Source organism: Ascaphus truei, chromosome 2 (genome assembly GCF_040206685.1).
Source record: "Ascaphus truei isolate aAscTru1 chromosome 2, aAscTru1.hap1, whole genome shotgun sequence".
In the NCBI taxonomy this organism is placed as follows: Eukaryota; Metazoa; Chordata; class Amphibia; order Anura; family Ascaphidae; genus Ascaphus; species Ascaphus truei.
The window spans coordinates 72,167,023-72,180,875 of NC_134484.1; the positions used below are offsets into that span (position 1 = coordinate 72,167,023).

The following is a 13,853-nucleotide window of genomic DNA, read 5'->3' on the forward strand; positions in this document are numbered from 1 at the left end:
CACGCATGCGCCTGTCAGCACGTCCTGAACAGCAATACCAGCTTGCTACCTGTACCGAAGCTGTGCGCAAGCGGGGAGACTATAGAGCCTGTTAGAAATGCGTTATTTACATCAGTTATGCATGTATATGATGTTTGCAGTACAGTACATGCATCGATAATTGGGAAAAAGGTAGTGCTTCACTTTAAGTACATTTTCGCTTTACATACATGCTCCGGTCCCATTGCGTACGTTAATGCGGGGTATGCCTGTACTAAGTTTTGAACGATCTATGACATTTTTGCAGGCAACTAAATGATCAAATGGGTGAACTTGCTCAATAGTAACATGTACTCACTATGTTAAAGAATGTGTTTTAAAGCTGCAGTTCCCTCTGCGCCTCCATTTTGTTTACATGTCTAGGAATAGGGGCATCTCCGGGACTTGACTGCAGTAATTATAGCTCTGGGGACCCCACGGTTCTCGAGATGCATACCAGAGAAGAGGCGGCCGGTACTTTATGAAGGTTTACACGCCCCGTGTCATGCGAGTCAATAGGAAGCCGCGGCAGGTGACGTGGCGGCTTGGTATTGACCCATGTGACGCTGGAGATTTACACATCCCATTTTGTTTCCCCTGGAGAGAACAGTACCAGCGACACCTTCCCCAGTAAGTATCTCTGGAGCAGGGGGACCCCGGAGTTGAAATCATCATGGTCCAGCACCCGAGACCCCCAGCTTCCTATACATGTAAAAAAATAATAAGGGGGAGGGAGGACAAAAAAACCCAGTAAAGTTTGATGAGCAGGCAAAAATATTTTTAATTAGAGGTTCACAGAACAAATATTTTCTTGCATCGGATGTACAGTGTTAAAAAAATGAAAAAAAACAAAAACAAAAAAAATGTTTGGGAACCACTGCTCTAGAGCTTAGCTGAAATATTACATGTCCTTCCAAGAATTGCAGTTATTTATTTTATTGTGAAAAAGAAGAAGAAAGGAGCGCTAACCAACAATATATATAAGTGCAATAATTATAAATGCATTAATTGGACAATAGATCCTTTAAAAAGTCTCTATAAATGTTAGTCTTGTGTACTGATTGCATGTGAGCATACATACTGATAAAAGATTAAACAAGTCCAATCCCTGAATAGGTTAAGGAAATGGGGTCCTTATTCTTCTTGAACCTGCTGCCGAGGTCAAAGTGGGGATTTCCAAATCCCCTCAAGATAAGGTATGTGAATAGATGTCCTGAGGCGCGTGGATCATAGGAGAAAGAGAAAACACATAGGAAAGAATGGTGTGGTACTTGTTTGAATAATGCCTCCTTATTAGATTACAAGACTGACAAACACTTATATATTTATTTATATAAGTGTTTCTCACAGTCTTGAAATCTAAAATAAGGAGGCATTATTCCAACAAGTATTACTCCATTCTTTCATATGTGTTTTTTATTTATCTTAGGATCCACGTGCCTCAGGACATCTCTTCCCTTAATTTTTTTTATTGTAAATCATTGCTTCAAAAATTCATTGCAATGGTAGTTTACAATCAGAAAAGATATCTATATGTTGAACTTTGCCATTTGGGTTGGTACATTAAATTACTTTGGTTGAAAATTTGGTCCATCTAAATTCTCAGATCTTCAATATTTTGTTTATATTGGTGTAGTATGGAATAGGGAATACTCCAAAATCATTGCTACTCTTCCGTATTCCTTCTGCACAAACCACACAAAGACTTAATGACAATTAGTCAGGGCCACACAAGTGTGGTTTTAATTATTATAGACAACTGAGGTTTGAAAGTTCAGACATCAGCAGTCCTCAGTTGGGTCTAATTTCCTTCTGTGGGGCTTTAGGATGTCTATTAATGCATGTAAATATGAATATGCACAATATATCTCCTTTCTTCCTAGGTACAGGATATAAGTTCAAGGACCTTGAGAGCCTAGATGACGGCCAAACTTTGATGATTGGTGGAAAAGAGATTGAAGTGATGGGTGTAATCTCAGCAGAAGATTACAGCAGTGGCAGGTGTTTCCACTCTGGGGCAGCATCTTCCACCACTACGACAGCAGATTTAATTCAAATGAAACCATACACAAACCCAGTGAAAAATGTCTGTAAGCCTGGCAGCAAAGAAAATGTATTGAAAGACCCGCAGAATTACAAACCTCGACACGATCCTTGTGCACCAAGTAAGGATTTTTAATATTAGTACATCTTCTTGATTGGATCATAGCTCATCTCCAATTTCATTTGTCAGTCTCATACGTATGTAAAAAATGCAAAAATAAAACACTTAAACAACATTAAGGTTTGCTGTCATGTATCGCATATCACTTCTATGGTTCTCAACACACATGAAAATGTTCTGTAGTTTTATGGTTTTTACTTTTCCCTACCTGTCTAGCTTCCATTTGTGCATTGTGGCTGCATCATATATGTTGCTGAGCAAGTAAAACTCTTATCTGTTATGTATTGCTTAGGGTCTCCCATATAGAGAATATATTGTTTTACCATATACCAATTAAATTGTTTTGTTAAAATAGATAAAGAATAGAATGGGATTAGAAAGGAATGTTTAATTTTGTAATGACAAAAAAAATAAAAGGGAAATAGAATAATTAAATCAATATGATACTTGCACACTTGTAGTGGCATCAATCGTAAAAAAGCATGACTACCTAATCTTGCTGGATTCGTATTCGGTGGATGAAAAACTCCATGAAGCGTTTGTAGAAAGTACAAACATATATCTACGACAAAATACAAAAAAATACGTTTCTCCCCACAAGGGTCTTTTTTCGAGGCATAGAATATAATGAACTACTATGTCCATCCGAATACTATCAGTTAACTTCTACTTAACTCTCTTTTGAAAGACTCTCTAGTTATGCCAAAGCCAGCCCAGTGTCACCAGTGGATGTTTAATAAGACTGGTTTACCCATAGTAGATGTTGTGGTGGATCCTTACCTGGTAATTCATCTCCGACCCCATCAGAAAGAAGGAATTATCTTTCTTTATGAATGTGTAATGGGAATGAGGTAAGATCATAGTTTTTTTTTAAACTTTAACTCTCTTCCTCTTAGCTCCAAAGCAATATGAAGCACATGGGTAGCTTCCTATTTGTAGTTAAGTCAACATAAATTGAGGCTTTTGTAGGACATTCTGGGGGGAGGAAACAAAGCGCAAAGAACGTCCTCTCCAATGTGGAAATAACACAAGGAATCTCAAATGGGCAGCATATGTAAAGTAAAAAGAAAGAAAAAATAGTGCAACACAATTTAATTATGACATATAAGTGAGCATGGAGGCTCCAACACACTTACATGCTCCAAGGTAAATAAAAGCAATTCAACCACTCTGGGTTCAGATGCTTGTGTACAGGACTCCAAACAGCTGTTCCTCGCTCTCCACTTCCGTATTCGATCGGCGTCTGACATCACAAACCAGTTCTTTCACTCTCCAAGAGCAAGGGGAGGACCCCCTGGCTTCGTGAACATCAGCACAACGGAAGATATCCAAACACACGAGCGCTGGGGTAAGGTAGCTGGTAGCACAGCAAAGAGTCCGTCACAGGCACTGACTGCTAACACAAGGTCCTAGCACATATAGAACCCTACACGTTTCATCCAAGGTATGGACTTCTTCAGGGGTGTAGGGATACAAGGCAGTGGCTCATCCTTAAATAGTCCCAAAAGGGGAGGCAATCAAAAACGTCACAGCCCAAACCTAATTTTAATTGGCTCAATGCATCTCCACTAGCAGCCCCACTTACATACTAAATACATAAGACAAAAACGGAACATTCAATAATTCTAAAAATGGGGAATACATAATAAATTATATAATAAAAATGGGGAATACATAATAAATTATATAATAAAAAATTATATAATAAAAAAGACATTACTCATAAGTATATATAATTGAAAATACAATGAGAAACACACGACGCAGAAATATAACATTATGAACTTCATAATGGATCTAGATGGAAACAAGAAGAGAATCAGTGCAAATACATAGAAGGCATACTAAATTAAGAAACCATAAATATAGATACTATAAATAAAAATATATCATATATAAATATATACACACATTAAATATATAATAAGAAACAGACCTGCTAAAAGAGGAAAAATTAAACTAAATGCACTAAAAATATTTGTTAAAAAGATATTATAAATATTTAATTCAAAAAGACACTGTGATTAATTAAAAAACATTAATTAATAATATTTAATTAAAAAAAGAAGCTAAATCTATGTCAATATTTAAACCTAAAGGTTTTAGTGTACATAATTTATGAATCCAGAAAGTCTCTTTTTGAGAGACTTCCTGGACACGATTGCCTCCCCTCCAATTTAAAGTAACCTGATCTATGCCTATAAAACTCAGACCCTCCTGGATTAGACGCATGGAACTGTTTAAAATGTAATGACACACTATGGTTCTCCAATCCATTTATAATGTTCCTAATATGTTCTAAAATTCTAACCCGGAGAGGTCTGATAGTACGGCCCACATATTGTAGACCGCACGGACATTTTAATAAATAAATAACAGAGGTACTTTTGCAATTTATAAATTTATTGTTTTTGAATACCTCTTTGGTTACTTGGGACATAAAGCAATCTGTTTTTGTTAAACAAAATTTACAGGCTTTACAGCCGGTACACTTTAAGAAACCTTTAGGTTTTTGACCTAACCATGTATCATTAGGGAGTAATGGTTTCAATAAACTAGGAGCAAGTCTATCTTTAATATTTCGTGCTTTAGTATAGACAACGTGCGCACGGTCAGGTAAAAAATCTTTCAAATATTGATCACTTTTTAAAATATGCCAGTGCTTATAGGACATACCTTCTAAACATACTTGCTGCATGAGACGTCAGGATTCCTAGCAGTCTAAGGACACATAGCAAGATTTCAACAAGCATTTATTTGCTTAATATGTCAAATTGAAAATGTCCTTTCTTTGATAAACATGAACTGTGCAAAATATGTTTGTAACATATTACATACCAAACTTGGAGGATGGATAGTTGGGCTTACTGACATGATCGTACTCCAAGTTCTGCTAAGTTTTTTTTTAAGACTGTTACTGCACTCTGAAGTGAGACATCGCAGGTGCAATGACAGATCAGTAGAGTTTTCTGCAAGACCCATTTTTATTAATCCCATTATTTTGTTTTAATCTCTGCATCCGGACTTCAGAGTGTCAGTGTTGTTCCATTGTGCACAGTAGAGTGTTCACTAGGTGTGACTGTGTACCTTTACCAGCATAACACATTCGTATGATCTACACGTGACTCTCTCTACAAATATACTGTAGGTTGTACTCGATGGACATATGTCCAATTCACTGGCTGTCTGTGTATTTCACAGTATTATTTAAAGAACAGTTCATGAGGGAATAATGGAATTGTTTTGTTTCCTGCAGAGTCGATGGTCGATTTGGAGCCATCCTCGCAGATGAAATGGGTTTAGGAAAAACACTGCAATGCATCTCTCTGATCTGGACTCTTCTGCGTCAAGGTCTCTATGGAGGCAAGCCCACTATAAAGAAAGCACTTATCGTCACTCCAGGGAGTCTGGTGAAGAACTGGAGGAAAGAATTTCAGAAGTGGTTGGGGACAGAGCGAATACGAGTCTTTGCCGTCGATCAGGTTATGTAGTTGTGCTTTTAAAACATTCTTTAAAAGGGAAATGTCATTCATATCACAAACATACTTAAGACCATGTACCTTTGCAGTGATATAGTGAGCTTTCTATCTGGCTTATATTCATCCACAGTTCTTTATTTACGCAATAAGGCATATCAATATTGATTTATTCTGACATTTCTACATGGGAAAACATGCTCGCTCTATCCCACAGAAAATAGCAAGTAGCAGTATTAAGTAGTATTTAATTGTTACTACATTGTTATTGTCACGGGAGACCAGGACAATTCACAGGGATCAAGGCATGAGACAGGACAAAGGAGTCTAATAAAGGATATTCCAGCTGGAGCCAGCAGACATAGCACAATATAATAAAAAGAGCTTATACATCAAAACAGATTACGGTGGGGGGGGGGGAATCCTAGCTCGCTGGGTGCTGCTTCAGTAGACTTACCAAGGGTGTCTTCCATACGCTGAGAGTCTCTGGGTACAGACGTGCGCGATCAGGAGGCGGGGGAGGCGGGGCACTGATGTCACTGGGCCAATAGCTTGCGAAGCGCCGATGTCAACGTCACGGCGCCGACATCACGGCCCTGTGACGTTGACGCTGCTTCGCTCTGATTGGAGGTTTTCAGCCGACAGCGCGCTCAGAAACAGGTTCTGCTGTCGGCTGAAAATCCCTGCGCCTCAGCACGCCTGCGGACGCTCGCGGGAGCCCCCTCTCAAGACATCCTCATTGAGGATGACGGGGCTCATCGCGGAGCGTCCGCACGGCTCAGCACGGACTGTCCTTCTATGGACTCGGCCTAACTGTGATTGGCCGGGGTTTACATAGACCTCGACCCCCATCTGAAACTATGGAGCAGGACTGCAGACCGATTAGCGCACGAATGTTATGCGCCAACCAATCACTGCACGGATGCTATGTCGGCCAATCAGGGCCATGGGAGCTGACAGTGTTTTAGGAGAGTGAGAAATTAAAACTGACCACTGGGATCTGTGTAATTTCAGGATGGTCTCAGTTCCTTTTGTACACTGGCTTGCTAAGTAAAGTACACACTCAGCACACAAAGGAGTCTTTGAATACCTTACATTATACTGTATATGCATGAGGAAAACACTGCTACAGAGCACACAGTATCACAAAGGTCAGCACTTTTAGCCATAATAGGATGGGGATACTATGCCAACACATGAGCCCCCATCTTGATGGGTAGGGGCAATGGCTGGGCTTAACCTTTAGTATGTTAACCATTTTGCCCCTACCGTCACAGCTATAACAGCCTCAAATTTATTTTCTTAGGGAACACATAAAATGAGCATTGTTATCTTCGTATAGAACAAAACAAATTTTGTCATCTTGTCAACTTGTCAACTGATCATCACCTGCTGCAGACATTATTGCAAACTCCTACTGTGGTACAGAGGTCTATACTGTAGTAGGGCCTCTTAGGCTGTAGAAATTAGGATGCAGGCTCAACAGAATGTGTGGTACTTTTAAATGGGCTAAGTTCTGAACTATACAGATTTTGAACAATAGCTTTCAGATGCCCCTTCCTGAAGCACGATAAAGTGAAACCTTCTTCACACTAACACCTAATGTATTTGTTTTTTAGGATCACAAAGTTGAAGAGTTCAGCAGCTCGCCTCTTTATTCTGTGCTAATCATCAGCTATGAGATGATGTTACGCTCTTTGGACCAAATACAAAGCATGGATTTTGACCTACTAATCTGCGATGAGGGGCACCGTTTAAAGAACAGTTCTATAAAAACCGCTTCAGCACTTACCAGTCTCTCTTGCAACAAAAGAATTATACTTTCAGGTAACTGTTTTTTATCCAATATGAATAGGTGTGTGTATATTTATATACTTTACATAATATATACAGGACATTAATGGAAGTTGAAGCCTTTAACCCTCTGCATCTCCATATATCAAAACTTTGATCTCTCGTAACTCTTCTCGCCTCTAAAACTCTCCAAGGATGTCTCATCATCTTTCCTTCTTTTATATCTACAGTCCTCTTAAGTCTCAAATCTTTTTCACTCATCTCTCCCGACCTATAGAACGCTGTTCCACTCAAAATGTATCACGGTACTTTCTCTTTCCATTTTTAAATCCCAGCTGAGAATCAAGCATCTCATTCAAGTAACAACTACACTACTGACTCCAGATGCACTTTTAATAAATGCACTTTTAATCCTGCTGTGTGTAAGTCTCCTAAGATACCACTCAGTCCTGCCCTGAAGAGCTTACAATCTATCACAGAAATAATCAAGTATTACTCTGTCAGTGTAATGTTTATTAAACATAAGCTACAAACAATGTAAGCAGTGGAATTAGCTTTAGCCGCACTTCTTGGTGAAACGGAGCTCACGTGCCTTCTATTTTTCATTTGCATGTTACCTTGATTGTATTGCTTGACCTGAGGAAGAGAGGATAGCTCTTTAAAGGTTGTCTTATACTGTCATATCAATTGTTAGTCCAAATTAAAAAAAAAGGTATCACGTAATGCTGAAGTACTTGATTATGTGCCAATTTATGTATGACTACTGTAAAGTGTGACACCACTCTAATCCATACTAATTACAAGAGAAGATTCACTATATATTGCATCTGGTATGAGTATAAAAAAAAAAAAAACTCTTGTAGCTTCCTCCTTAAAGAGTAGATTTTTCAACCTGATACACATGCAGCGGCCGTTATCCGATCATTTACCTGGGTGAATCATGCACTATACCGCGTGGTGGTCCGAGATGGTCCTCTGTAGACTAAATGGCCCATCTGATTAACACAGCCACTAAGGCAATGAAGGGGGGGGGGGGGGGGTTAAGGCACAATAGCAAGTTTATTAGGGGCAGAGGGGGTGAGTGAATGGGATACTTCAGATTACACCACAGGGGCCATCCTTACGGTGTGCGTTTTATTTTTATATTGTGAGTGCATTGATTTTTCATTATTTGGCTAAATCCCTTTGAATAAATATACTACACTACGAGGTTTCTTTGTTTTAGATGAACTAATGAAAGTATTCTTGCATGCAAACAGGAACAGTAGTAGTGAGGAAGACGCTAAAAGTGTAGTGGTTGCTGTTATTTGTCTGCAGCCTATTGCTGCCAGTATAGTTCCTCTTTTCAGTGAAGGTATCCTGCACGCACTACCCATAAAAGAAAGTCAGAAGTCTCGTTACTGGAAATTAATCTGAAGATTTAACTTGAAAAATCTTCTGTTATATATAGTATTTAAAAAAAATTAAATGGTCACTCATATTGTTCACATGAGGGGAGGCTACATAAAGCTTCTCAAGCTAGGTCATCTAATCAATTTACATATATTCCTTTGCTTTAGGCATGCTTGCCTTTATAGTCTGTTTCTATACCATAGCATGTCAGCAGCTCTATGTTTAGACTTAGAAAGGTCTCACAGAAGTAATGTCCCACATGCACCTAAAGGATCTTCACATCAAACACAGTTCCCACAAGTCCATGTAAAATAACCCCTTCAGTGCTGAGAGGGCCAGCGACGTATTTTACTTCAATGCGCTGCATGTCCTTTCACCACTAAAGGGTTTATTAGGGCAAATCATAAAGATATTCTTGTGTATGGATCATTATCAACAGCAGTTGGTAAGCCCCAGAGGGTGGAGGGACTAAGGCTGCGCTTATAGTGACAGTGACGCAACGTCGTGGCAAAACAAATGCATTGCCGCCGTCACGTGCGCTTATAGTAAGCGCGGAGCGACGGATTGGTCGCGATCGCTGGAAGTCATCTCTATTTGATTTTCCAGCGACCGTAGCCTGAACGTCGCCAGCACTATAAGCATAGCCTTACTGTAGGACGAGAAGGTTGCAGAGTGTCCCCTCTACAAATGATTTCAGCTCCTTACCATGACCCACACTGCTGTATGTCCAGTAACTTCCGTACCTGGGTATAAACATTTTCATGTTTAATTTAGTTACTATCCATGGCCTACATTCGCCTTAACTTAACTCACCTTAACTTAGAAATGTCGTTTAGGAAGATTAAACCTATATGCTGTTCTCATATTTATGTAACATTAAATGTCAAGATAAATATTTTTATATATTGCTGCGCAGTCCTATAGCCAAGTAGGCTGTAGGACTGACCCTGCACCATAGGGCTAAAATGTAGAGGAGCAGCAGCCACTTACTGCTACAACTGTTAAGCCATATTTATATGATGGTAAAAGGCTTTGATCAACTAAACCATACAGGATCACATTTTGCTGATGTTGGGTATTTTAGTATATCCTATGTCCATAGGCTTTGCCGTGGTTTCGGACCCCTAAGTCCTGCAATCCTTATAGAGCAAAGTTCTAGTGCCGATGGAGAATGACGTAGCTAAATGTTGGACTATAGCAGCTTTAGTTCAAAAAAATGTTACTACCTGGATAAAATTGTATAATATGCTTAATGTAATTTCTTGTTCTTCAAGGCACTCCAGTTCAGAATGACCTCCAAGAGTTTTTTGCATTGATTGAGTTTGTAAACCCTGGAGTACTTGGCTCTCTGTGCACCTACAGAAAAATATTCGAGGAGCCTATTATTAGGTACAGGGAGCCTTCAGCAACAAAGGTAAGTCTGAGCATTTAAGGGCTCCTTGCATCCACATCAATCCCTTTATTAATGGAGAGGTCAGTAATACACTGCTGTTTATTTGCTATTATATTCTGATTTATACGCCTCCTTTTAAGCTGCTTGTCCTGCATGCTCAATGGCTCTTGTTTCTTGGATACATAACTGTACATTGGCAATAACCATGTTAAGAGCAATAGACATTACATAAAATAACTAACTTCTATGAATAGAAGGACTAAGCACTTGTTTAAAAGAAGTTTTACTAATAAATAGTGTATGCTGAAAGTACATTAAAGTGAATGCACTAACCCATGTAGTATCTGCTGCACTGCTGCTACCTTTAATAGCATTTCAAAGGATGGCCATACTGCACGTACTGGAGAATATGTAGTCACTTATTTGCTTTTTGCAGAAGTTTGGTAGGATTTGAGTAAATGTTGATGAAGCAATTTACATGGCAATGCGTCAGCGCAATAAAGCAGTTTGAATAAAATATACAATGACTGTTAACTTGCTTATAGTTTGAAATTAATTATTCTTCAAAATTTGGTTTACTACATTGTGTGATGTCAGGATAAAGAAGAAAGGTCTACGTCATTTTTGTTTTGGTGTATAGATGTAAGATGTCTCGGGCCTTCACTAAAGTCTTTTATTGTGAAACAATGAGAAAAGAACCACTCTGCATTGAAATACATGTTTTTAATAACCAATGCATTTACCAAAGGTGGGGCATATTGAATCACATACACCTTCCCTTGACCTGTTGCCACAAAACACGTGACTCTATTCTCATGGTGCCACAAAACATGTGGCTCTATTCTCATGACGCCACAAAAGGTGTGGCTCTATTCTCATGGTCCCACAAAAGGTGTGGCTCTATTCTCATGGTCCCACAAAAGGTGTGGCTCTATTCTCATGGTCTGATTCGGCAGCGCTCTACACTGAGCACGTTGAAGTGATCATCTGAAGCAAACGGTAAAGGTCTGTGTTTTCCTTTGAGAGTTACGGACTATAGCAGTGCCCTGGTCGTTTTGGATTAATTCAAACATAGAATTTGACGTCAGGAAAAAAAAACCTTCTACCTCCGAGTCGGCACGTTTGCCTCAAACTATATTTGATCTTTGTTTTTCTTCAATATATTTGGGATCTGGACTAAGGTCCATAAGTACTAAGCGGTACTATACCATAATTCACCTTCTAAAATGGAAGACCTCCTCCTGTACATTCACTTGAATAGTCTAAATGGTCACCTATGGCATCAAACCACTTGGTAAATTTCGGGCAAAATTTTTTATTATGATCTGTTACACATTTATATAGGCAGTTTGACTTTTTCAGCCCCAAATCATGTTGATTACAGTTTGTCTGTTCTCTTTCTCATTATGCGTCTATAATTAACTGTGAACTGATACGTTATGATGAAGGTACAGTAAGTAAAATAATGCAACAAGTTTCAATAAAGTGCTACAAGTAATAACACTTCATTAGATGTTTGTTGCAAAGTAGGATTGTTCTTTGAAAGACACAAGAAAGGAGATTTAAAAAAAAGGAACATTTATTTATAGTCTTCTTTAATGCAGTATACATTGCGTTTACTTAATGTTTCTTCTGTTAAACTGTCCTTCCTGTCATCATTAGGAAGAAAAAGACTTAGGAGAGGAAAGAGCTGCAGAACTTGCTCGTTTGACGGGCTTGTTCATTCTCAGAAGAACACAGGAGGTCATTAACAGATTCCTCCCTCCCAAAATAGAAAGCATAGTCTTCTGTCGACCATCTAAATTCCAGCTTGAGCTTTACCGAAAGCTTCTGAACTCTCGTGTTGTCAAGTCCTGTTTACAAGGGATGGTGGAAAACAGCCCCCATCTGGTGTGCATCGGGGCACTTAAAAAGCTTTGCAACCACCCATCCCTGCTGTTCAAAACTATCCAGGTAAGCTTACTGAGCAAATATTTGTCACTAGCACCATTTTGGCCTGCTAACTAGGGTCTAAAATTAATATTGGCAATTGCAGGAGGTATGAATTTTTGAGCTTTTGCGTACTTCTGTACCTTGCAAATGTTCAACAAAACATTACAGATATGACCGATGCTGTTAGTTATGAAGCTATCAAAACATATTGCAATATCTCATCTATTTTCCATCATACAGTATGTTTATAACATTTGTATAAAATGTCATGCCAGCACATCTGTACATCTGACTATGATGAGGAACGTGGTGTGCTAAAGTTTGCAGGCATTTCACCAGGTACATTGCATAATGATGTAGAAGCAGAAATGGACAGTAGTTCACTGTAGAGCTTTGTCTTTGTTGCTGCCACCATATAACAGCATCTTCCTTTTCTTTTTCGAGCAGGAGAAAGGTAAAAATCCTGGGCATGATGAACATAACCTGTATCGAAGTTTAGTAGACATTTTCCCCCATGATTACAGTTCTGATAAATTCTCAGAGTGGGAGTCTGGAAAACTGCAGGTTTTAACAAAGCTGTTGTCAGCAGTACGAGAACACAGCCCATCTGAAAGGTATGTCTGTGCAATACTCCTAAAAAGTCCACTTAAAGTGCTGGTCAAAGGATGGTTATAATATTAGGAAGGTAAAGCAATGATAGGCGTGGTAATGCCTCAATATCAAACATCTTGGAGACATTCTTATTACACTACAATTTATTTTAGTTTATGTTGAGGACATTTGGAAGTTGAAGGAAATCCTATATATGTAATTATTAGTTTGTAGTTTTTACATTCAGGGGTTGGAACAGAATCATTAATCTGGAGAAATTGTCGAATAATTTACTGTAAGAGAAATTTTAGAAAGGGAGCACACTAGAACAGTAAGTATAATAACCAAGCATGACTAAGCACATCTAACAAGATAAAGCTTTTCCTATGTGAAGAAAAAAAAAGACCCCAAAATATTAGTGGTTCTCTACCAACACTGCCTGTACTGCCTCTCCCGAAAGTAATTAATCACCTCCACCAATATAGTAGACTATTTTGTGGGGAAGGAATGCCCTGTTGGTTATTAACATGGTTTAGAATGTACACTAATTGCTTTTGTGAGTTAGGGCAGCGGTCCCCCACCTTTTCGGCACAAGGGACCTGTTTCGTGGAAGACCATTATTCCACGGACCGGGGGGGGGGGGTTGGGATGATTCAAGCGCATTACATTTATTGTGCACTTTATTTCTATTATTATTACATTGTAATATATAATGAAATAATTATACAACTCGCCATAATGCAGAATCAGTGGGAGCCCTGAGCTTGTTTTACTTCATTTTGGCTAGTGTTAGCTTGTGGGCTTACCAAAACAGTGACTGAGACAAGTGCGCAGTGCGGGAACGAGGCGCGGACTAAAATAAGTGTCGGATTCTGACTTCTCATAAGGAACGCGCAACCTAGATCCATGCGCAGTTTACAGTAGGGTTCGTGCTCGTATGAGAATCTAATGCCGCCACTGATCTGACAGGAGGCGGAGCTCAGGCGGTAATGCGAGCGATGTGGAGCGGCTGTAAATACAGATGAAGCTTCGCTCGCTCGCCCACCACTCACCTCCTGCTGTGCGTTCCGGGGGTTGGGTACCCCTGAGTTAG

The 13,853-nt window shown here is 39.2% G+C and overlaps 1 protein-coding gene across 3 annotated transcripts in view; it reads left to right on the forward strand.

Annotated features, from left to right (window-relative positions):
• RAD54B (RAD54 homolog B) overlaps window positions 1–13,853 on the forward strand; it is a 91,614-nt gene that overhangs the window by 64,591 nt on the left and 13,170 nt on the right. For 2 of the 3 annotated variants that reach the window (XM_075582710.1, XM_075582712.1), the window contains 7 exons: window positions 1,902–2,183; window positions 2,871–3,033; window positions 5,439–5,664; window positions 7,278–7,485; window positions 10,119–10,258; window positions 11,900–12,190; window positions 12,614–12,783. In XM_075582710.1, the coding sequence (XP_075438825.1) occupies window positions 1,902–2,183; window positions 2,871–3,033; window positions 5,439–5,664; window positions 7,278–7,485; window positions 10,119–10,258; window positions 11,900–12,190; window positions 12,614–12,783 (1,480 nt within the window). The remainder of the gene's footprint in view (window positions 1–1,901; window positions 2,184–2,870; window positions 3,034–5,438; window positions 5,665–7,277; window positions 7,486–10,118; window positions 10,259–11,899; window positions 12,191–12,613; window positions 12,784–13,853) is intronic. The other variant, XM_075582711.1, reaches the window with a different exon arrangement.